The 24,322-nt window shown below is 33.9% G+C and overlaps 1 protein-coding gene across 4 annotated transcripts in view; it reads left to right on the forward strand.

The window, feature by feature from the left end:
- VRK2 (VRK serine/threonine kinase 2) overlaps positions 1-24,322 on the forward strand; it is a 215,714-nt gene that overhangs the window by 105,202 nt on the left and 86,190 nt on the right. For 3 of the 4 annotated variants that reach the window (XM_072768449.1, XM_072768452.1, XM_072768448.1), the window contains exon 3: positions 291-431. In XM_072768449.1, the coding sequence (XP_072624550.1) occupies positions 296-431 (136 nt within the window). In that variant the 5' untranslated portion in view covers positions 291-295. Of the gene's footprint in view, positions 1-290; positions 432-9,476; positions 9,557-24,322 lie in introns of those variants that run through there. The other variant, XM_072768451.1, reaches the window with a different exon arrangement.

Genomic DNA, 24,322 nt, shown 5'->3' on the forward strand with positions numbered 1-24,322 from the left:
TGAATTTTGGAAAAGTTACGTGAAGTTCAAAAGGTTGGTTGGTTGGTTTTTAGATGCTAGTCTTTTTTAGGCTAGTATTTCGGTATTATAATGTATGTGCAATTCCAGTTTGAATATAACGTGTGGGCTTTCCCAAGTCCGATTGACTTCATAATCCTAATCCTAACCGGTAGGAACCTGGGAAAGTGCCCCATAGAAGATGTTTTGAGAAATGTATTTTAATTGTACTTTTTGTTATTGTTGTTTTTTTTAAAATTTCTAATTGCTTATCTCACTCTTTCTGCCAACAGAAGTGATGCCACCAAGAAGAAATGAGAAATATAGACTTCCTGTTCCACTTCCAGAAGGCAAGGTTCTGGATGATACGGAAGGAAAGCAATGGGTGCTGGGCAAAATGATTGGCTCTGGAGGATTTGGATTGGTATATTTAGGTAAAGTATAACTATAAGTTACTTGGTATTCTTGTATATGTGACTGGAATGTGATTACTTAGTATTTTGAAAATTGAAACTTTGAATTACAATAGAATTCATAAATGCACTTTATTAAGTAAATGAGGCTTGTTAGTGTTTACTAGAATGTCTGGTTTAAGACATCACTGACCCCCTTCGTTGCCGTCCATGTTTTTTTGAATGAATGAGTCCTAGAAGTCCTTTCAGAGCCTAGTTACAAAGCCCATGAAACAAGTGTTAATGTTCTTTTGTTGAGAGTGTGTTTTCCTGGAATCATTGCTTTTTAGCTCAGAAACCAGAACTGTATAAATCCAAACACTGTGAATCTTAATCATTAATATTTAAGGAATACAGGGTTGCGGCCATTTCTTAACTAAGCTTCACTAGAGAATTGAGTCTTAATAACTCAAGGCTTCTGTTGTGTGGAATGAATTAACTTTTGTCCTGTGCATCTAGATGGTACTAGTCATTTGCCATCCTTGATAAATGAGAAAATAGACTCTCAAAATTATTTCTTGTGTTCTGTGGTACAGATAAGGAGCTCTAATTGAGTGTATTTTTATACTAGATTTGAAAGTTTTTAAATTACATTGAATTTAAAAGGATCATTCAGGGCTACCTTAAATCTGTAGTTTAACGATCAGAACTATCCATTACATGACTTGATTTAATGAATAAAATAAGATAAATACTAGTGATTTAAAAAAATTACCCTCAAGGATAAATTCTCCTAAATGGATTGACTCATTACATTTGTTCTTATAGGAGTTTAAGAAGCTGCGAAAAGACCTCCATTGGGGGAATCTTGAATTCCTTATTAAACATTTGAGACAATAGGGAAAGAAAGAGTTTCCCTACTCTTCTAGGTTTGAGAGCTGGGTTTATGAAAGAAACTGACAACAGGAGAAAAGGTGTACATATTTACTAATCTTTAATGTTATGTGCACACAGATATCGCAGAGGAAAAAAGTGAATATCCCAAAAAGCAGTGTGATGTGAGAACTTATACACATAGGGAGTATTGTCTTGGAGAAGGAGAGGGAATGGAGACCACTTAAAGGGCAGTAAATGATCTTTAGGAAAGATGAATGGGCCTTTAGGAGAATAGATGGGGGATATGATAGTTTGTGACAAAGTTTGGCAACTTCTAATCTCTTGTGATAAGAATTAGTTTTTTCCGGTTGATGAAACTTCCCTGAAGGGAATTTATAACAGTTGAGTCTTTTTTGGAGAATCTGTCTTTATGCAAATAAAGGGAGTTTGGAGAAAGCCTCTCCCTGCATTTATTCCTTTTCAGGTGCTAGCAGCCCAAGATAATCCTTAATGCTGAAGAGGCATATTTTAGAAATTAGGCATATTTCGCCACCCTTCACCAACATGTTTCATAGATCACAATGGATAAAGCTCCTTTTCTGAGAAAGTTGTCATTTTGAGCGAATGAATGAAATTCAGTTAAAAAATAATTCATTATTAATCATCTCAGTGTCTAATCAAATTGGAAAGATAAGACCAACACACACAAAAATGTATGGATTAGAGAACAGTTTTCTCATCGAAAGAGTTTGAACTTGGGTGTCTGGGTGGCTCAGTTAAGCATCTGCCTTTGGCTTAGGACATGATCTCAGTGTCCTGGGATTGAGCCCCACATTGGGCTCCCAGGGAGCTGCCTTCTCCCTCTCCCTCTTCTCTGTTGCTCCCCCTGCGTGCGCTCTCTCTCTCTCTCTTTCTGTCAAATAAATAAAGTATTTTAAAAGATTCAAAAAAAGTTTGAACTTGCTTGAAAAGTGCTATAATGAGAATGACAAGCAGCATTGTTCAATAGAAATGTAATGCAAGCCACTTATGTAATTTAAAATTTTCTAAGAGCCACATTAAAAAAAGTAAAAAGGTGAAATTTATTTCAGTGATATATATTATTTAATCCATTATACCTAAAATGTTATTATTCCAACATGTTATCAATATTTTTTAAAAAAGGAATTGTTTTTAGTTACAGTCTTTAGAATCCAGAATGTATCTAGTCCCATTTTAAGAGCTAAATCTCTGTGTATAGCTAGTGGCTACCATATTGGACGGTATAGGTAAATACTCTAAGAGTATACTTAGAGTCCACAGAGAGTAGAATCCCCATAAAATAAGTGTTGACTGAGACTTTGAATTAGTGAATTCTCTTGTATAGCAAAGAGCTAAGATCTCTAGTAGACAGTCTTGACTCAAAGCCAGGGATAAGGAGTTGAATAAATTTTTGTTGTTTCTGAGCAATAGCTTTGGATCCCATAGCTTATTATACTTTTAGATTTCTAATATTTGAATTATTTGAATAATTTCAAAGAAATACGGAAAAGCATTGATTGTAATGATCTTATCCATTTTCTTTTTTAAAAATGTAAATATATGAAATGTTAATGTGTATTTAAATTTAAGTGCATTTCAAAAATTAAGTGTAGGTCTATACACACACACACACACACACATATATTCACTACTTGTGTGGTTCTTGTTTTGAAAAAGAAATTTGCTCAGGCATGTGATTTATTTGTCCCTGTTTTTAAAAGGTCTGTGCTTCTTTTGCTCTAAGTATGTGTCAGTTATTTTTTACTTATTTTTTCTCATTATCAAAATAATATTTATTTTACAGTTTTTTAAAAGATTTATTAATTTATTTTAGAGAAGATAGCATGAGCAGGAGGGGTAGAGGGAGAGGGAGAGAGAATCTCAGGCAGACTCCACACTGAGTGTGGAGCCTGACATGGGCTGGATCTCACAACCCTAAGATGACAACCTGAGTGGGAACCAAGAGCCTTATACTTAACCAACTGCGCCACCCAGATGCCCCTATTTTACAATTTTTAAGGTTCCATATATTATGCTGTATCCTCTACTATCTTATCTGAATGTTAGAACCTGGATCCTGGGAGTATTAGCAAGTGCCCACCACTGGGGAAACATTTTGAAGAAATATTTAGCTATTTTGAGGAAGAGGCTCCATACTTCAGAATGCATAATAAAGTTGTGTATATCAAATGCCGTCATTGTTCCATCCAGACTGGCACTTGTGTATCATAGGATCAGCTCTTTAATGAGATGCCATCAGAAATCACCTCATTCAACTTAGTTTTTATAGATGTATTTTCAAAGCCATCTAAGCAAATTCATATGAAATTATATAGTTTTGCAATTTACTATGTTTCTTATATATAAGTGAAGAAATTGAGGTTTTCCCTAACAACACCTGTGTGTCCAGCTACCTTCTTTCCAGGTGTTCTTCTTTCCAAATAGAGTTTCAGCAGACATTCCCTCGGAGTTTGTTGCCTGAGGCTGACAAGAAACTAGCCCATGTGTCTGTGTCTAACTCATTGTGCGTGTCCAGTTGTCCTTTAGCTTTGAGATCAGTAGCCAAGGCCTTTCAGTAATCATCAGTTGAGAGTGAAGGGGAAGAGACAGAGAATTTTGGTATTTACTCTTGACTTGGAGAAATAATGTGCCTCTAGCATTAATAGAAATAGTTATAAGAGGGAAAAAGAAGAGTCTGAATACAAGAACATAGACAGGGTTCTTCTTTGTATATGAAAAGAAGGAGGGCAGAGGAAGAAAGGAAGCTGGTTCAAGGGGTGGGAACATTTGCTCTCATTTTAGTATCAAATAATTGTAAAAGTTTCTAAAATTCCAGGGAAGGAGAGAGAACTCAGAATCTGAATTCTGTTTTACTGCTAGGTACAACACAGAAGCAAGCAAACGAAGGGAGAATTGAATAAATAAGGGTATGGGTTTTGGTGTTAGGCAAATCTGGATTGAATCCTGACTCAGGACATTTAGAAACTGAATGACTTGCACCTAGTCACAAGGCTTTGTTCCTGTTCTGTATGACTGAGATAGTAATAATTGTGGGAATTAAATGAAGTAATGTTTTTAAAGAACTTGGAGCTTAATAGGCACTTAAATGTAATTAATTAATTTATTTAGAAACTCCTATGCTCCTTGATCAGCTGAATCCCAGGTTCAGTGTCTGGAGCCACAGGAGATTAAGATGTTGCAAAGACATCCATTGGAGGGATTTTCCATTTATCCTGCCCTACGTAGATTGTGATAAATTTAGCTGCCGATGTCATAAAACTAAGAATATAGAGAATACCATTGAAAGACTATGACATTTTACTTACTGATCTAAATATTTTTACCAGTAAAATTTATGATAGTAGCCATGATGACATAGTAACAATTTCTTATTTGAGTTGTATCTCATGTACTTCAGATATGGAAGATACTGGGTTTCAGAAATTTGTCAAAAAAAATCCAGAAAAAAGTTATACATAATAAAGTTAAACTGAATTCCTTTGAAGGCTTATATGAGTAAAAACAGAAATGATTTATCTGTAGAAGTTTTAGTTTTTTGATGTCAGTCATAGCCAGATGACCATTTAGCTTCTTTGGAGTATCAAGCACAGAGTAGATGCTAACAGTCATTTGCCTGAGAGATTGAGAGTGAGGTTAGGATATTCAACCTACACAAGCCAGTTGTCTTTATTCCCTTCCATAATTACAGATGTAACCCCTAATTCTGGCTTGTAATTTTGTAGAGGTACAATCTTAGTCACAAGAAAAACTGAGACGATTATCATGACATCTTCTGTGTATGCTTTATTGCCATAAATCAATGGCATTCTTTTTTTTATAAAAAAAACACATTTTTAAAACTAAAATTAAACTCTTAAGATCAAATCTCTTATCCATGGATAAATGTGTAGACTTCATCTAGGTGATGGTCTAACATGTTTTGGGTTGTGTTTTCAGATTAGCATATTTTGCTTTGAGACATAGAAGAAATCTTTTTTGGAGGGAAATGAGAAACAGGTAGCTTAAGTAGGATCTTTAGATATTACCAAAGTTTAACTCACTTATTGACAAAGAAACAGACTTCGATTTTTGAAGAAATAGAAAAGACTATTTATGCATATATAGTTTTTACTTACTTTACTTTTTTGCCCACAATAATGGATTCCTTGTTAAGTTATGTAGAATAATGTTCAGAAGAACCCAAGGATAATGCAACTAGAGTGGAATTATTGGAACACTTATTGCTTTATTTTACATACATCGCTATTTTTATTTTGACAATGTCTTATAGAATAGGCTTTGGAATAAGCAATTAGTTTTATCTGATGCTATGCAACATTATGGTGCCATGAAGATGGTAACTAGAAAATTTTGCAAACCATACCATGAGGGTGAAAAGAAGAAGAAAATAAACATGAAATAGGGGAAACTTGTACTGGAAACTCTAGTGTGTATGATAAAGTAGATCCCAGGTGAAGGTGAGGAAAGAGAGAACTCCCAGGAAGGAATCACTTGGGATTTTGTAAATTTAATGTGCTTGTTAGACTTATTCACAAGAAATAAAAGTCTGTAGGAGATGTGTTTTCATTTTGTATTTTGCTGTCCAGAGGCTATTAATTTTGAGTTTTTAGAGAAAGAGGCGTATGCATGTGCCTATCAGTTAGGAGATCTAAATATTTACAGAAGGGTTCTTTGTTTAAAAAGAGAGAGTTCTTCTAAGGCTTAGCTTTTCCTTGTCTTTTTCATTTTGTTAAGTGTCTGATCTTCTTTTTAACATATATTATGGTTCTTCATTTTCAACTTACTGTCAAAGTCTCTTGCCTTCAGGGAGGACTTACAAACTGCCGTATTCCTCCTTGATTTATATATTATGTTTCTTCTACTGCACCTATTACTATCTTGTAACTGTTTATAGTGGTCAAGGTTTTAAAATTTGAAACCTATTGCTATAGGGAAATTTCTTCTTCATGAAATGAACTCACCTCTGTTGCCATACAATAAAAGATTTCTCAGCTTTTGAGAGCTTCTGGCTTCCTTATGAAATATGGATAGACTTTGCTTCTGAAATGTTTTGGGTTTTTTTTCTTTCGATATGGGAGAAGAAGAATAAATAGTAGATATGGTCTTTCTAAAAAGTGCTTACGTACTTGGTTTTGCGATTAGTGCTTCTTCAGAATGTTTGTCCCTTATAACTCCAATAGATGGACTGAGTATACTATACGATACTCTACATGAAAGAGTATTTTAGGAGAAAAGGCAGAAAACTCAGCAATTATTTCAAGACAACTGTCAGAGATTTCCACTGTTCCTTTTAAAAGGATGGACTTCAATTTGTTAGACTTTTCTTTAGTGTCTCCAATCAAGTAATACTTGAGGAAAATGCTTCTGTAGAAAGACATCCATTGAAGGCCAGAAACATCTACAGATGCAATGTGATCCCAAGCAATGAAGCATGTGGCCCTTCATTGGCATTATATGATAACAGGAGGATCTTCTGGCAGAAGAGCTGACTTTTGCTGCGTTCTGCATGCTGCCCCTCCAAACCCATCTTTGATTGGCACCTATGCCCTATTGAAACTGGCATCACACCTTCTGAATGGGCACAGTGCCAGGCTAGCAGATGGGTATGGGCAAAAGCATGCCAGAAACCCAGTATGTGCATCAAGTTTAAGTATTAGGGGCCCAAACTCTCATCCAGGGATATAAAAACTGCAGTCTGTTGAGAGCTTTTTGTGCTTAAGGTTAAAGGACATGCCATTTCTACTCCAGCTCAGAGGTTGATTAATTTTGAAAGTCAAACAGGAGCTCCCGTGGCTGTGTCAGGCAAAATTCTATCTTTGGTGAATGAGAATTACTACTTCATGTAGGGAAGAGAAAGTATTGTAATGAAGTTTCCAATGAGAGTTTCTCTCCTGCAAGTGCCTCCAGCACTTAAGCAGCATGCATTCAGTGGAGATGAATATTTCTATTCTCCAGCAGAGCCAGGTGCAATCAAAGCCAGATCTTCAACCTGCTGCAGTAAAGAACCCTAAATTTAGAAAGGGCAGGCAAAGTTTGGAAGAACTCCTTGGTGGCAGCTCTCACCATGAGCTGATGAAGCTTCACGAAAGTGTATAAAAGAGATGAAGGAAAGAGTCCAAACAAAAAACCCTTCAGAACACTTCAGCCTGAAAACTGAAAGACCTTTAGCAAACCAAAGGAAAAAGTTTAGCCCTTTATCTTCCATGCAGAAATTCTTCTGAATTTTATATCAATAAAAACTTAGTTTACCAAAATGTTAGAATCAACTTAATGCATAAGTAACAAAGTTTTCTATTCTAACATTTATTTCATTGCATGTCTATCATGTATATAAACTTCACTTCTTGAATAATGGATTTTGCATAAAATTGAGTTCTAAATATCATATTCCTTATGATCGTCTCACACCAACTACAGAACTGGGCAAAAAAATGGGGGGGGGGCATCATTCCTTGTGATCACTTTAATCATATCCCCTACATGCTCTTAAATTTACAGAAATGCCTATAAGGCCAGCTGTGGCCAAGAGAAGCTTTTCCTAATCGCCTTATAGCCATTGCTTTTTCTTTTCCACTGTGTAAACTTTATCTATGGAACAGATTCCATGAGACCGTTGTGAATACTTCAACGTATTCAAAACATATAACTGCCACAAATTAAACTACTAAAACTAAAGCTGGTGCATTGTAACTGCCAAGTAAAGCTGGCACGTCCCTCTGTCAGACTGCGGGAGAGTATGCCATACAGTCCTCAGAAAACACAATTCATCCAGAAGCACTCTTGTCACTTGCTCTGATATTAAAACAGAGAAAGTGACATTAATTAAAGAAGTGACATGAGCCAACAAAGGCAATGAAATTCTAAGCTTTGGCTCATGTGCAGACCTTATTCCAACTTCCTCTGCTTAGGTATTGTGGCCATTTCTGGAGTAGTGTGGCTACTCTCATCTCCCCATTCTGAAACATCATTTGCAAGCAACTAAAATTTTATATCCAAGGCTGGACTAGCCAATTGGTGCACTGGTAGTTATTGCAGGGTTTCCCAGAATAGTAGTGTGATGGCATGTGATGCATTTACCGTACTTGGTAACTGCATGAGAAGAACAACCAGAGGCAGAGGAGAGCTGGTCTAATGAAAAGGCAAGCAGCAGCTATGCAGAGCAGAGTACCTAGATTTGATAGTCTGGGAGTGGGGGGAGTCTGGTGCTAGGATGGGTTATGAAAACAAATGGTGGCTGGTGGCCCTTAGGAAAATTCTAGCACGCTGAAGAAGCGAGCCACAACTTTCTTTGTTTCCATGGTGTGTTCTTTCACTGCGCTTCTCTCGTGGTTTCATAGGATTACTATTTGTGTACTCTTGTATTCACCACACCCCCCTGCCCAACACTAGATTATAACCTCCTTGCAGGCCATCTTTTAGAGTGCTAAAGCAAGGCCATGCATTCGATAGTTTTCCAAAAATGATTGGTTAAATTAACTCTAGAAGTAAGTAGTGTGTCATGGAAAAAATTTTTCCCCCACAGCTAGGTTATCTGAGATGACATTTTGTGCTGTATATACTATGACATGGAGTATGTGTGTGAGGCCCTGTACTTTCAGATTTAGAGACATTATTTTGTAAATTTTGGGGGGAGAAGAGTATCTGTTCATTTTCTTTTCAAGTATATTTTTAAAATATGAGAAGCCATGTACTGCATCCATAGGTTATAGGATTTACTGGGAAAAGTCTGCTTTGCTGATGCATAGTGCCAGGTGCTAAAAAATAGGCTTTATATTGAAGACCTAACTGTTTTGTATCTAGAACAAAACAATTCTGAGTAGCACTTACCTGAACTCATTCAGAAGCACCTAATAGCAGACGTAACAGCAAGTATAAACTTTTGTGGAGGAGATGGATGTATGTTGTTTGTTGTTAAATGAATTGATTTGTAGGCATGTGACATGCATAAAAAATCTGCTTTTCAAAGAATGTAAACACAACTTTAACAGAAAATAAATTATTGGAATTTCTTTTAATTCAAGTGAATGAAAGGTTTGATTAAGAGTTTTGTACATAGTCAGAAGCTTTTGTTATAGTTTCTGGGTGTAGGTATTTTATATTTGAGATCAGGAATTTTCTGCCTGTGTAATTAGTCATGAGGTTTAATGTACATTTTTCATATCAGGCAGACAATGGCTTCAAAGAGACAGCAATGCTGCAAAGGAGCAAGAAAAGAAGGCCAAAGTTGACACACACAGAGGCAAAACAGTGTAAGAAAAATCAACACGTTTTGCAAAATCAATCATTGAAAATGTGTCAGTGTTCAGGAGACTGTCTTTAATTTGCAATCCAAGTGAAAAAGAGTATTTAAATATGAGAGGCAGTATTATTGAGCCCAGCATGCCTGCTACCACTTGTTTGACTAGCTCAGAATAGAACACTGAGAGGCAAGGGCTCAAAGTTAAATGAACATTTATACATTTTAAAATCAAATGAAAGATTCAGAGTATATTCATGAATTAAATTTTTTTTTTCAGAACCCTAAATTTAATCAGCTGGAATTACTTTTAAAGTGTCATTCTATTTAACTTTTGGGAATGATGAATTTGCCTTCTAATAGGGATGCTGTATTTTATCATGAAGATGAAACAAACTGTCTTTTGTTAATTATTCCCCAGAGACACTGGCCATTTTTCTCATCTACGCTCAATGTGGAGTAAAAGCAGCTTTCCCCAAATTTATTTCAAGCAAGAGCAATTGGGAGCTACAACATGTATGAAAGAGGCTCATGGAGAGCATAGCTTCCATTGTAGGTGTTCCGAGTGCCACCTAATGAAATTCTTAGAGGGAATGTTACCAAAGCCTCACTCAGGAGGCTGTGAACATAGAACATAGAAAAGTAGAAAAGAATGAAAGCGCAAATCTACAGTAAAGAGTAGCAAATGAGTCATAATGTGTCTGTGGCATCTGAGAACTACTACGGATAGTTCTTGAAATCTTTTTTAGGAAATCATTATCAACATCAACTACTACTGAAATCTTTCACTTAGTGCGTGCCAAGCTCTGTGTTAAATGCTCTACATGCATTATTTCATTTCATTCTCCCAATAAACTAATAAGGAAAATACAGAGGCTTAAGGAGGTTAAGTAATTAACTTGCATGCCACAGTTTTCATAATTGTCTCCATCTACATTTGAACTCAGGTCTCTTTGCTCTACTGATTGATGTCCTTTGTCACAGAACACTTTGAATTTATTGCTAGCCAGAGAAAATAGTTGCAAGTGACATGCTTTTGACATGCTCATTTCTAAAATAACCGTGAAATATCTAATTGATAGTATTGGCAGCTAATTTAAGAAATCTGTTAGTGATGATGCTGATAATGGTGTCATTTTCATTCAGATTGACAACTTGAGGTGTAGAGCATCAGTGATATGTTTTTAATATTAAGTTCACAAAATCTGTGGAAGAACATCTGATATTTATAGTAAATCTAATGCTAAGAACTGGAAAAATACATTAAAAATGTACTATACTTAGGTCAAACAATATTTTTGTGAAAAAAAAGTGAGACTAGTCAACCAGTAGTGCATACAAATTAATAAGAAAGATTTGGATAGATTTTTTTACTTTTTGAAAAATGAGTGATTTTATGCATTTGTTTTGAGTCTGATAAGCAGCAGGAAGATCAAAAGAAGTCTCTAAATCCCTATGATACCATTTTAATAAGCACCATGTAAAAATAGATCTTTTAGCAAATACTAGATTATTTGTGACCATCATTTCTTTTTCATTGGGTAGTAAAGATACACTGTTGAGAAAACTAGGTCTTTTAAGAGTATCACAAAAGAAAACAATATTTAGATAAGTGGAGTCTTGATAAAGAATAGGTTTTTGTATAGGATTTGTTCAGATACCAAAATATTTAATTTGGGATAAAAGTATAATCTTTGGAAAATTATTCAATTCCTTCAAGATGTTATTATATAAGAGTGATTTATTACAAATCTATAAATTAATTTATAAAAAAATCATAACATTTTCATGCAGAGCCATACTATTAAGTGTTTTTAGTGGAAAAGAGATATTTAATAGGTATTGCAATGCTAGTTTTTATGCTAGAATCCTTTTTTCTTTGGAGTATATACATAGGAAGGGGAAGAATGAACAAAATATAATACTACATTAAAATATTTGTTTTTGAGCACTTATGGTAGTATGGGGTTATTAATTTCAGTTTCTTGAAAATGTGAGGAAAAGCTGTTCATGATACTTGATCTTGTTTCTATTAAAAGATCACATGTTCCAATTCTAGCATAGATATCCAGTGTCAAATGTGAGTATTCCAGTTGAGAATGGTATTAGTTATGTAAACCTTCCATCCTACAAAGTGTTAGGAGGAGTAAGACCCATTTAAAAAATCCCCACATGATACATTTCAAGAAAAGTGAGAAGAGGGATCCCTGGGTGGCGCAGCGGTTTAGCGCCTGCCTTTGGCCCAGGGCGTGATCCTGGAGACCCGGGATCGAATCCCACGTCGGACTCCCTGCATGGAGCCTGCTTCTCCCTCTGCCTGTGTCTCTGCCTCTCTCTCTCTCTCTCTGTGTGACTATCATAAATAAAATTAAAAAAAAAAAAGTGAGAAGAAAGCAAAAGAAAGTTGTATGTCTAATGGGCAAATGTTGTCATGTGATGAAAAGGGGAAGCAAAAAATTGTGTAGACTCTCTAATATCAGAATTTCTACTCCAGCAGAAAGCTGTTGAATAAGTATAACTGTTCAGAAATTTAGTGTAACACATATTGAATGCATTATGGAATATTTGTAAAAAGAGAGGTTTTTATTGGGAGAAGGGACATTTAAGTCCTTTCTGATCCTGAAATTCTGTGAGATCCTAAAAGGTTGTGAGAAATCCTGAAACATTGGTAGAGGCTTTCCAGAAAGAATTGACTCAAGTGAGTAAAAATTAGCTGTACTGTTAATGAACAAGCAAAGCGAATCTGCATCAGAGAAAAATGACCTGAAGAAAAAATAATAGCAATGGTATGTCTCTATGTAATACATCTTTGGATGATAAGATTATCATATGAAAAGGTAAAGAACTGCAAAATAGGGGATCCCTGGGTGGCTCAGCAGTTTGGCACCTGCCTTTGGCCCAGGGCAGGATCCTGGAGTCCCGGGATGGAGTCTCGCATCGGGCTCCCGGCATGGAGCCTGCTTCTCCCTCCTCCTGTGTCTATGCCTCTCTCTCTCTCTGTGTGTCTATCGTGAATAAATAAATAAATAAATAAATAAATAAATAAATAAATAAATAAATAAGTAAGTAAGTAAATAAATCAATCTAAAAAAAAAAGAATTGCAAAATAGAGACCATCATTAAAGAGAAAAAGATTTCCCTTATTTGAAACCCTAATTTCAGCATGAATATTAGAAAGTGTTTCAAAAAGTGAGGGGGGACTAAAGTTCTTACCTAGTAGATTTTAAGCAGAATACAAAATTTCCAATAGCATTTTAGGAAGGGAGGGCAAGAACTATGTTAGCTCGTAATTCATAGGCTGAGAATACAGAGACCTAATGATAGCTAAGAGAAATGTGGCTATCATTCCAGTGTACCATCTGGCCAAGTTAAGTGTCTCTTAAGAAAGGAGGGAACATTTGAAGTCTTAGGAAATCTGAAATCATTTAATAGCAGATAACCACAAAGATAAAGTACACTTGAAAATATATAATTGAAAGAGATTTACAAAAGGTAAATGAATTAAACTATTAGAACATATGATGTAAAGTACAACGGTTTTAGTAAAACCTGTTATGAACATAGAGTTTTATAATGCAATCCATATTTCCAAAGTGGATGAATAAACTGTGGTTAGGAATCATGGAGTTAAAAGTTAAACCAAAAAAAGGTGAAATTACCTATCAGTCCTTCAAACAAGCTCAAATGTATTTAGTGACTAATAATGAAAATACCTAAACTAGTGTGTATCAATGTTAGGTGTTTGAGAAACAGGTAAATGGATTGAAAAATAGTCTACCATAAAATGAAGTAAAATAGGAGATATGTGCCACCACCAGTAAGGAATTGGCAAAGGAGCACAGAGGAATAATAATAATATAAATTTACAGAGTGCTGGATTAAGTACAGTTGCCAATTACTATGTTAGATAAAAACACTCTGAAATCCTTTATGGAATATCATCGCCAGAAATCCCTTATTAGTTGTCAAAAGAGAAATACTTTAAAAAAAAAAGATTTTATTTATTTTTTTGAGAGAGAGACAGGGAGCGAGCAAGCAAGCACGGGGAAGGGTAGAGGGGGAGGGAAAGGGAGAGGGAGAGAATCTCCAGCAGAATCCATGGTGGGCGCAGAGCCTGACTTGTGGCTCTCGATTTCCCAAACCTGAGACCCTGACCAGAGAGGAAACCGAGAGTCAGCTTAATAGACTGGAGCCACCCAGGCACCATGCCTGGAAAAAGAAGTACTTTAAACAATAAAATATACCTTAAAAGATCAAGGTTTTTCATGCACCTGTAAATAGAGAGTAACATAAGCGGAGGTTTTTTTTTTTTTTTTTGGTTATTATATTTGATGGTAAAATCATTAAAAAATGCTAAACAAGGATGTTATAGAATGGCAGAAATTTAACAAAGGCAAGTGAAAATGTCATGATAGAATTTAATATGACCAGAATGCTACTTTTTTATGCTTAAAAAAAGAGAAGAGAAAGTCTAGCAGATGGTAAGAAATCATTGCAAATGTAGTCATGACCAAATTCACAAACCAATTCAGAAGGTGACAAATCAGTTACAGTAGGTCCTCATAGTTGTTTCTGCTGGACCCTGGTACACCAGTGAAATGAGTAGAGGCTCTGGTCCCTCCACTTGTGTTTCAACCTGAGCATTTCTGCTTTGATCTGTGTATCAGGCTTTTGAGGATCATTCTACCACTAAAAGAGTTTGAAGATAAATAATTGTGCTATAATATTTAATAAGCTGGAAAGTTGAATATGTAACTAATAAATAATTTATATTTAGAAGTGATTTAATAGCTTTAAGAAGAAAACAAGATTTTTTACCAACTATACAGGAACTCACTTTAAAAATTAAGTGTGTGGTGATCTAGTACATATTTTAAAAGATGGAATTCTTGTATGTCATAGTCTTGGGATTCATGTTGGAAATAAATGTGAGGATCAACCTGCTTGTTCTGTTTCGATCTTCTCACTGGCATTCTGTCTCCAGTTCCTACGTATTCAAACTGTGTTTATTTGAAGTCCACCTTCCATTTGCAGCCTACTGTTGTTATCCTTTTTGTATTTTCTTCGAGTTACACATTGTATATTTGTTTTCAAAATCATTTTTCCTCTCTTTTTGGACATTAGGAATTTTTTACTTCATATACAATTATATATTGCATCTTTCTAATATTATTTTAAAATCAACATAGAGAAAATTTGAAAAAAATGTTTGTATGTATATATCTCTATGGATTTTACCAACCACAACAGTTAGGGTACAGAACAGGTTCATCATCCCTAAAATCTTCCTCATACTATACTGTGTAGTTACACCCTTTAGCTCTAACCAGTGGCAACCAATGATCTTTTCTCTGTCACTTCAATTTTGTCTTTTTAAAAATGTACAGAATTCCTGCCAGTGGGATCATACAGTATGTAAGCTTTTGAGATTGGGTTTTTTTTTACTTGGTGTAGTTCATCCAAGTTGTGCGTATATGCAGTTCATTTCTTTTTATTGCTAAATTGTATTGTACAGGTGTCCCATGGTTTGTTCCGCCATTGAAAGACATTTGGAAAATGTGATTCCTTCAACTTTGTTCTTTTTCAAAATCATTTTCTCTCTTTTAGTTCCTGTCTTTCTATATACATTTTTAAATGAATTTACCTGTGTTTATTAAACAAAACATAAAACTTTGCTGAGGTTTTGGTTGACACTGAGTTAAATCCATAGACAAATTTGGAGAAAATTGACATTTTTACTATGTGGAGTCTTTCAATACAGTATGTTTCTCCATTTCTTTAGATCTTTGATTTCTTTCATCAGCATTTTATAATTTTTATCATAATTGGTCCTGTACATGGTCCTGTTGGGTATATGTGAAAGTTATGTTTTTCTTTCTGCATTTTTGGTGCTATTGAAAGTGGCATTTTTTTTTGTAATTTTGGTTTCCAATTGTACACTATTAATATATAGATATACAATTGATTTTTGCATATTGACCTTATCTCCTGGTAAATTTATTTATTCTAGGAAAATTTTTTTTTGCGGGTTTTTTTGGGGTTTTCTGTGTGGATAACCATGTCTTCTGCAAGTAAGGACCACTTATGTATTCCTTTCCAATCTATATGTCTTTTATTTATTTTACTTATTGCACTGGCCATGACTTCTGGTACGTTATTGAATAGGAATGGTGATAATGATAATCCTTGACTTGTTCCTGATTTGGGGGAGAAAGTATTCAGCCTCTCATCATGTAGTATGATGTTACTATAGGGTTTTTTTGTAGGTAGTCTTTATGGAGGATCCTAGCTCTCCACTAGTATACTGAAAGTTTTTTTTTTTTTAAATTATGAATGGGTATTAAATTTTTCAAATGCTTTTCTGTATCAATTATTATGATTGTGTGGTTTTTCTGATTCAGACTTCATATGGAGGATAGCAGTAGTTTCTCTTTCTTTCTTTCTTTTTTTTTTTTTGTGTGTGTGGGTATCATGAGGGCTACTGGTCTGTAGTTTTTCTTTTTCCTACTGATTTTGTCTGCTTTTGATTTTAAGGTGATGCTGGCTTCATAAAATGAGCAGTGAATTAATTATCCCTTCCTTTTCTGCCCTCTGGAAGTGAATATGTGGAGTTGGTATTATTCCTTTTTTAAATGTTTTTGTAGAATTCTGCAGTGAAGTCATTGGACTTATAGATACTTTTTTTCAGAAAAAAAATTTTTAACTTGATTTTACTTTCATTAGTAGTTTTAGGACTAATTTGGTTGTTTCCTCTTAGGTAACTTTTGGTAGTTTGTGGTTTTTAGGGAATAGCTTCATTGAATCTAAATTGTGAAATTTATATATGTAGAATTGTTCATAATTATACTTTTAATGTCAACAGCTTCTATAGTGATGCTCCCTCTTTCATCCCCAATATAATTTTTATCTTTTCTCTGTTGTCAGTCATGATATGGGTTTATCAATTTTACTGAACATTTCCAAGAACTAGCCCTTGGTTTCATTGATTGACTCTGTTGTTCTTCTATATCAATTACATTGATTTCTATTTTTTCTTTATTATTATCTTCCATTTGCTTTGGATTTAGTTTGCTCTTTTCCTGTTTTTTTTTAGGTAGAAACTTATTTGAACCTGTCTTCTTTGTAACATATGTATTTCATGATACAGTTTCTTTCTAAGCCCTTCTTTGGTGGCATCCTGACATTCTGGTATGTTGTAGTTATCTTATATATTACCACTTTATTCATTGAAAATCCTCCAGGCCGTGTTATAAGCTTTACTTCAACTATAAAATATGTTTTAACTGAAGAGAAACATTAATCCATTAAATTTCCCCAAATATTTACCATTTTTTATCTTCCTTTATTTCTAATAGTGCACATTTCCTTGTACATTTTTCTTTTTTCTGAGTATCTTCCTCTAGCAAATCTTTCATAGCAGGTCTGCTGACTATGAATTCTTTTAGTTTTTCTTCACTAGAGAATGTTTTATTTTGCCTTAATTCCTGAAGAAATTTTTGGTGGATATTGGATTGACAGCTTTTTTTTCTTCAGTATTTCAAACATGTTGGGACGCTTCCCTCTGTTCTTCATGGTTTCTGATGAAAAATCAGAAAAGTCATTAGAGGCATGTTGTTTTTGTTTATAATTAATTAATTTTATTAATATATTGTTAATTAATATATTGTTTTACTCTGGCTCCTTTCAATATTTTTCTTTGTTTTTAGCTTTCAGCCATTTGATTAGATATATTTGGGCATTGATATCTTTAGGTTTATCCTGTTAGGGATTCCCTGCACTGTTGGTTTTTGTGTATATTAAACTTGGGTTGTGTCAGACATTAATCCATCAAATATTTTTTCAACACCACACTCTTCTTTACATCCAAGACTCCAGCACCATGAGTATTAAAATGTTTTGTTATTGCCTACAGGTTCCTGATGCTCTGTACAGTTTTTCTGTATTTTATTCTGCTGTTTTACATTTTGGATAAATTTCTGTTGGTTTGTCATCAAATTCAGTGTGTCATTTGCATGTCATCTCCATAATCCTATTGACCTCACTCATGAATTTTTTTCTTTTAATTTTTGGTCATTGTATCTTTCAATTCCAAAAGAGCCATTTGATTTTTCTTTGTATCTTCTATGTTTTTACTGCATTGGTCTGTTTCCATCTGTGCCAAATGGGTTTGCCTTTACTTGATGGAGCATTTTTGTAATAGCTGCTTTAGGTTCTTTGTCTAATAGTTCCAGTATCTGTGTATAATTTTGGCATTGTTGACTTGAATCAGTGTGGTACATTTGTTAACTAAAGGTCCATAGTTTACATTAATATTCACTTTTACAGTTTTATGGGTTTTGACAAATGCATGTCACATATCTACTATTACAGTATCAGAAAGAGTAGTTTCACTGTCTTGAATTTCCCCCCGTGTTACACCTATTTATCCTTCTTCCCCCTACCCCAAACCCCTAAAAACCACTGGTTTTCTTACTGTTTATATAGCTTTATCCTTTTCAGAAAGATATAAAGTTGGAATTGTACTTTATTTAGCCATTTCAAATTGGCTTCTTTCACTAAGCAATACCCATCTAAGTTATCTCTATATCTTTTTTATGGCTTAGTTCCATGTTTCTATTTATTGCTGATAATATGTCTTTGTGTGGATATATTACAGATTGCTTATCCATTCACCTGCTAAAGGGTATCTAGGTTGTTTCCTGTTTTTGGCAATTATGAATAAAGCTGATATAAGCCCTTGTGTGTAGGTTACTGTGTAGATATAGTTTGCAACTCCTTTGGTGAATAACTAGGAATGTGATTCCTGGTTAGCTTTGTAAGAAACTGTTAAACTGCCTTCCAGAGTACTATACCATTTTGCATTTCCACCAGCAATGAAAGAATGTTTTTTAATTCAGAGTTTCTATTGCTCCACATCCTTGTCAACATTTGATATGGTCAGTGTTTTGGATTTCAGCCATTCTAATAAATGTGTAATTTTATCTTATTTTTGTTTTATTTTGCAATTCCCTGATGACATATGTGTTGATCATGTTCTTTCATACACTTTCTTGCCATCTGTAAATCATATTTGTGGAGATATTTATTCAGATCTTTTGGCTATTTTAAATGGGTTTGATTTTCTTATTGTTGAATTTTAAGAATTATTTGTATATTTAGGATACAAGTCCTGTTTATTAGGTATGTGCTTTGCAGACATTTTCTCTGAGACTGTGGGTAGTTTTTTTTTTTCATTCTATTAATAGTGTATTACAAGGCAGAAATTTTCAGTTTTAATGAAGTCCAACTAATCAATTTTTTCTTCTCTAGATTATGCTTTTGGTGTTGTATTCATTTATGCTATTATGCTATTTGGAGTTATATCTTTTTATATAAAAGATATCACCGGAGTTCACCTAGATTTTCACCCATGTTATCTTCTAGAAGTTTTATAATTTCATGTTTTATATTTAGGTATGTGAACCATTTTGAGTGAATATTTATGTAAGGCCAGTGTATATTCATTTTTTTGCATGATGATGTGTAGTTCCAGTGCTGTTTGTTCAGACTACCATTACTCTATTGAATTGCCTTTGTTCCTTTGTAAAATCAGTTGATTGTATTTGAGTTGGCCTTTTTCTGGGCTCTTTATTCAGATCTGTTGATCTCTTTGTTTATTCCTGTGAAATGGCCATACTGTCTTAATTACTGTAGCTTTATAGAAAGGACTGAAGTTGAGTCATGTCAGTCCTCTGACTTTGTTCTCCTTGTTCAGTATTATGTTAACTGTTCTGGATCTTTTGTTTTTCCATATAAACTTTAAAATCAGTATGTCAATATCCACAAAATAACTTCATCTTGCTGTTTCTGGTTTATTTCACTTAGCATAATGCCCTCTAGGTTCACCCATGTTGTCACCCATGGCAGGATTTCCATTTTATAAGGGTGAAAATTATATAAGGCTGAATAATATTCTGTTGTATATATATTCTTTATCCATTCATCTATTGACAGACACTTAGATTATTTCCATTTGTTGGCTATGTGAATAATGCTGCAGTGAACATGGAAGGGAAGATATCTCTTCAAGATAATTATTTCGTTTTCTTTGGATATATACCCAGAAATAGAATTCCTGGATCATATGTAATTCTGTTTTTAATTTCTCCAGGAACCTCTATACTATTTTCCATAGTGGCTCTACCAGTTTTCATCTCTACCAACAGTGTAAAAGATTTTCCTTTTCTATATATCCTCAACTGCATTTTCTATCTCTTAGAGAAGAGATAGAGATAGAGATTTTGATGATGGCCATTCTAACAGGCATGAGGTGATGATATCTCACTGATTACAATTTGCATTTATTACCCTGATAATTAGAGATAATGAGTACCTTCCCTTATGCCTATTGGCCATTTGGATGCCTTCTTTGGAAAAAAAAAAAATTCAGCTCTTTTGCCTATTTTGAAATTGGATTATATGTTTATTTTTTGCTATTGAGTGGTATGAATTCTTGTGTATTTTGATACTAATCCCTTATTGGATATGTGGTTTGCAAATGTTTTCTGCCCTTCCATACATTGCCATTCCATTTTGTTGATGGTTTCCTTTGTTGTGTAGAAGCTTTTAAGGCAGATGTAGTCCCACTTGTTTATTTTTGCTTTTATTGACTTTGCTTTTGGTGTGAAATCCAAAAAATCATTACCAAGATGAGCATCAAGGGACACATCCCCTATATTTTCTTCTAGATATTTTACGGTTTCAGGTCTTACACTCAAGTCTTTAAATCCATTTTGAGTTGATTTTTGTCTATAGTATAAGATTGAGATTCAGTTTTACTATTTTTCATGTGGCTACCTAGTGTTCCTAACACCATTTATTGAAGGACCTATTCTTTCCTCATTGTATATACTTGGCTTCTTTATAAAAAATTAATTGACCATGAATGCATGGATTTATTTCTGGGCTACCTATTAGGTACCATTGATTTATGTGTCTGTTTTTATGCCAATACCATGCTGTTTTGATTAATATAGCTTTGTAATGTAGTTTGAAATCAGAAGTGTGATGCCTCTAGCTTTATTCTTCTTACTCAAAATGCTTTGGCTATTTAGGGTCTTTTATGGTTCCATACAAATTTTAGGATTTTCTATTTCTGTGAAACATTCCATTGGAATTTTGATAGGGATTACATAGCAATCTATAGATTCCTTTGGGTAGTATGAACATTTTAACAATATTAATTCTTCCCATCCATTAGCACAGAATATCTTTGCATTTATTGTGTCTTCGTCTTTTTTTTTTTTAATCAATGTTTTATGGTTTTCAGTGTACAGATCTTCCATGTATTTGGTTAAATTTATTCCTAAAAATGTATCCTTTTTGATGCTATTGTAAATAGGATTGTTTTCGAAATTTCTCTTTCCAGTAGTTCATTGTTAGTGTACAAAAGCACAACTGATTTTTGTATATTGATTTTGTATCACAGCTTTACTGTGTTTATTAGTTCTAGCAGTTGTTTTGTGGAGTCTTTAGGGTTTTCTCTGTGTATAATACTGTGTCATCAACACAGACAGTTTTATTTCTTTCTTTTCTGTTTGGATGCCTTTTATTTCTTTTTTCTTGCCAGTTGCTCTGGCTAGGATTTTCAGTACTATGTTGAGAAAAAGTGGTGAGAGTGGGTGTCCTTGTTTTTTTTTCCTGATCTTAAAGGGAAAGCTTTAAGCTTTAACAGGTATGATGTCAAGTATTGGCTTCTTGTAATTGGCTTTTATTATATTGAGGTAGTTCTTTATGTACCCAAATTTTTGAGAGGTTTTAATCATGAAAGGATGTTGAATTTTCTCAGATGCTTTTTTTGTATCTATTGACATGATCTTATAACTTATCCTTCATTTTTTCAATGTGGTGGATTGCATTGATTGATTTGCATGTGTCAAACTATCCTTATATTTCAAAAATAAATCTAGTTGATCAAGGTGTATGAACTTTTAATGTACTGTTGAATTCATTTTGCTAATATTTTGTTGACTACTTTTATATATATATTTATCAGAGATACTGGCTTGCAATGTTTTTTTTTTCTTGGAGTGTCCATGTTTGGCTTGATCTTCCTAGGCTCTATTCCATTTATTTCCACTTAGATTTTTGTTATGTCCTTCTTTACTTTGAGCTTTGTTTGTTCTTTTTCTAGTTCCTTGATGTGTAAAGTTAGGTTGTTTATTTTAGATTTTTCTCTTTTATTCTTTGTGTACAAGTTTATTGTTATAAACTTTCCTCTTAGAAGTGTTGATATGCTATGTTTTCATTTTCATTTGTTTCAAGTTTTTTTTAACTGGAAAGTGTATTTTATTTTTTATTAATTTTTTTTGAGTATAGGATGTTACATCAGTTCGGGTGTACAATATAGTGTTTCAGTTTCTGTATAGGTTATGCTATGTTACACAAGTGTAGCTACCATCTGTCAAGATACAGTGCTATTATAGTACTATTGACTGTATTCTCTATGCTCGTCTTTTATTCCCATGACTTAGTCATCTATAACTGGAAGTCTGTGTATCCCACTCCCCTTCACTCATTTTGCCCATGCTCCCACCCACATTCCCTCTGGTAACCATTATTTTGTTCTCTGTATTTATAGGTCTGATTCTGCTTTTTGTTTTATTTATTCATTTTTTAAAAAATCTTCCACTTATAAGTGAAATAACATGGTATTTGTCAGTCTGACTTATTTCACTTAGCATCATACCCTCTAGGTTCATCAGTGTTTTACAGATAGCACAATCATTCTTTTTTATGCCTATGTAATATTTGTGTGTGTGTTTAAGATATCTTCCTTATGCATTCAACCATTGATGGACACTTAGATTGCTTTCTATCTTGGCTAATGCAAATAATGCTGCAATAAACATAGAGGTAAATATACTTTTTGGAATTAATGTTTTCATTTTTCTTTGGGTAAATACCTGGTAGTAGAATTATTAGATTATTAGATCATGTGGTATTTCCATTTTTAATTGTTTGAAGAACCTCCATACTGTTTTCCACAGTGGCTGTACCAACTTATATTTCCACCAACAGTGTGTGAAAGTTCCCTTTTCTCTACATACTTGCCAACATTTTTTATCTCTTGTTTTGATTTTGGCCATTCTGACAGGTGTAAGGTATCTCATTGTGGTTCTGATTTGTATTTCCATAATGATTAATGATGTTGAGCATCTTTTCATGTGTCTGTTGGACATCTTTGTCTTCTTGGAAAAATGTCTATCTAGGTCCTCTGCTCATTTAATCAGACTCGGACTGTGTGTGCGTGTGTGTGTGTGTGTGTGTGTGTGTGTGTGTGTTGAGTTGTATAACTTATTTTTTCCTTTTTTTTTTTTTTTTTTTTTAAGATTTTTTCCTTTTTTAATTCTTTAAGCCATTGGTCATTCAGGAGCATGTTGGTCAGTCTCCATATTTTTGTGAATTTTCTAGTATTCTTCTTGTAATTGATTTATAATTTCGTACCATTATGGTCAGAAAGGATACTGGGTATGATTTCAATTTCTTAAATCTGTTTCAAGAAATTTAGTCGATTTTGGTCACTTAACCTGACTTATCTTGAAGACATTCCATATGTGTTTGAGAAGAATGTGTATCCTGCTATTGGAAAGTCTATTCTCTATATGTCCATTAGCTCCATCTTGTTTAACATATAATTGAAGTCTAGTGCTTTTTAAAATTTTTTGTAAAGATTTTATTTATTTTAGTGAGAGAGTGAAAGGGCACGAGTTGGGAGGAGGAGCAGAGAGAGAGGGAGAAGCAGGTTCCCTGCCGAGCTAGGAGCCAATATGGGGCTCAATTCCAGGACCCTGAGATCATGACCTGAGCCAAAGGCAGGTGCTTAACTGACTGAGTCACCCAGGTGTCCTGAAGTCCAGTGATTTTTAATTGACGTTTTGTATGATGATTTATTCATTGTTACAATTAGGATATTGAAACCCACTAATAATCCTTGTATTGCTGTTTCCTCTCTCAGATATGTTAATATTCGCTTTTTATATTTAGGTGTACCTAAGTTTGCTACGTAAATATTTATTATTTAATATTTGTTATATTCTCTTGATTAATTAATCCCTTTTTCATTATCTCATTACAGATTTTCTTTTAAAGTCTGTTTTGTTTGCTATTAGTACAGCTTCCCTTGCTTTCTTTTGGTTTCCATTGACTTATAACATCTTTCTTTTCTTTTTTTCTTTTTGTTCCTTCACTTCTAGTCTCTGTGTGTCTTTAAAGCTGAAGTGAATCCCTTACCGGCATTGTATAGTTGGATCTTTTTTTTTTTTTTTTTTTTAATGTGCTATTCAATCATTCTGTGTGTTTTGATTGGAGAGCTCAGTCCATTTACGTTTAAAGTAATTATCGATAGGTATGGACTTTCTATTACCATTTTAGTAATTGTTTCCAGCTGTTTTATAGTTCTTTCATTTCTTCTCCTGCTCTTCTCCTTTGTGAATTGATTTATTTTCGTGGTGGTATGCTTTGATTGCTTTATTTTTTGTGTTTCTACTATAAGTTTTTATTAGTTACCATGAGACTTATGTAAAACATAACACTCTGTGTCAAGCTGGTAATAACTTTCAACATATTCATAAGCTCTACGTCTTTATACTGCTTTTCCTTAGATTGTAGGTTTTTATTGTCAAAATTTACATGCTTTTGTCCTGTTTATTTATTAACAAATTATTATAGTTATAGTTCTTTTTATATTTTTGTCTTTTAACCTTTATGGTACAATTACAAGTGATTTACCATCTATTAC

Source organism: Canis lupus, chromosome 11 (genome assembly GCF_048164855.1).
Source record: "Canis lupus baileyi chromosome 11, mCanLup2.hap1, whole genome shotgun sequence".
NCBI lineage: Eukaryota > Metazoa > Chordata > Mammalia > Carnivora > Canidae > Canis > Canis lupus.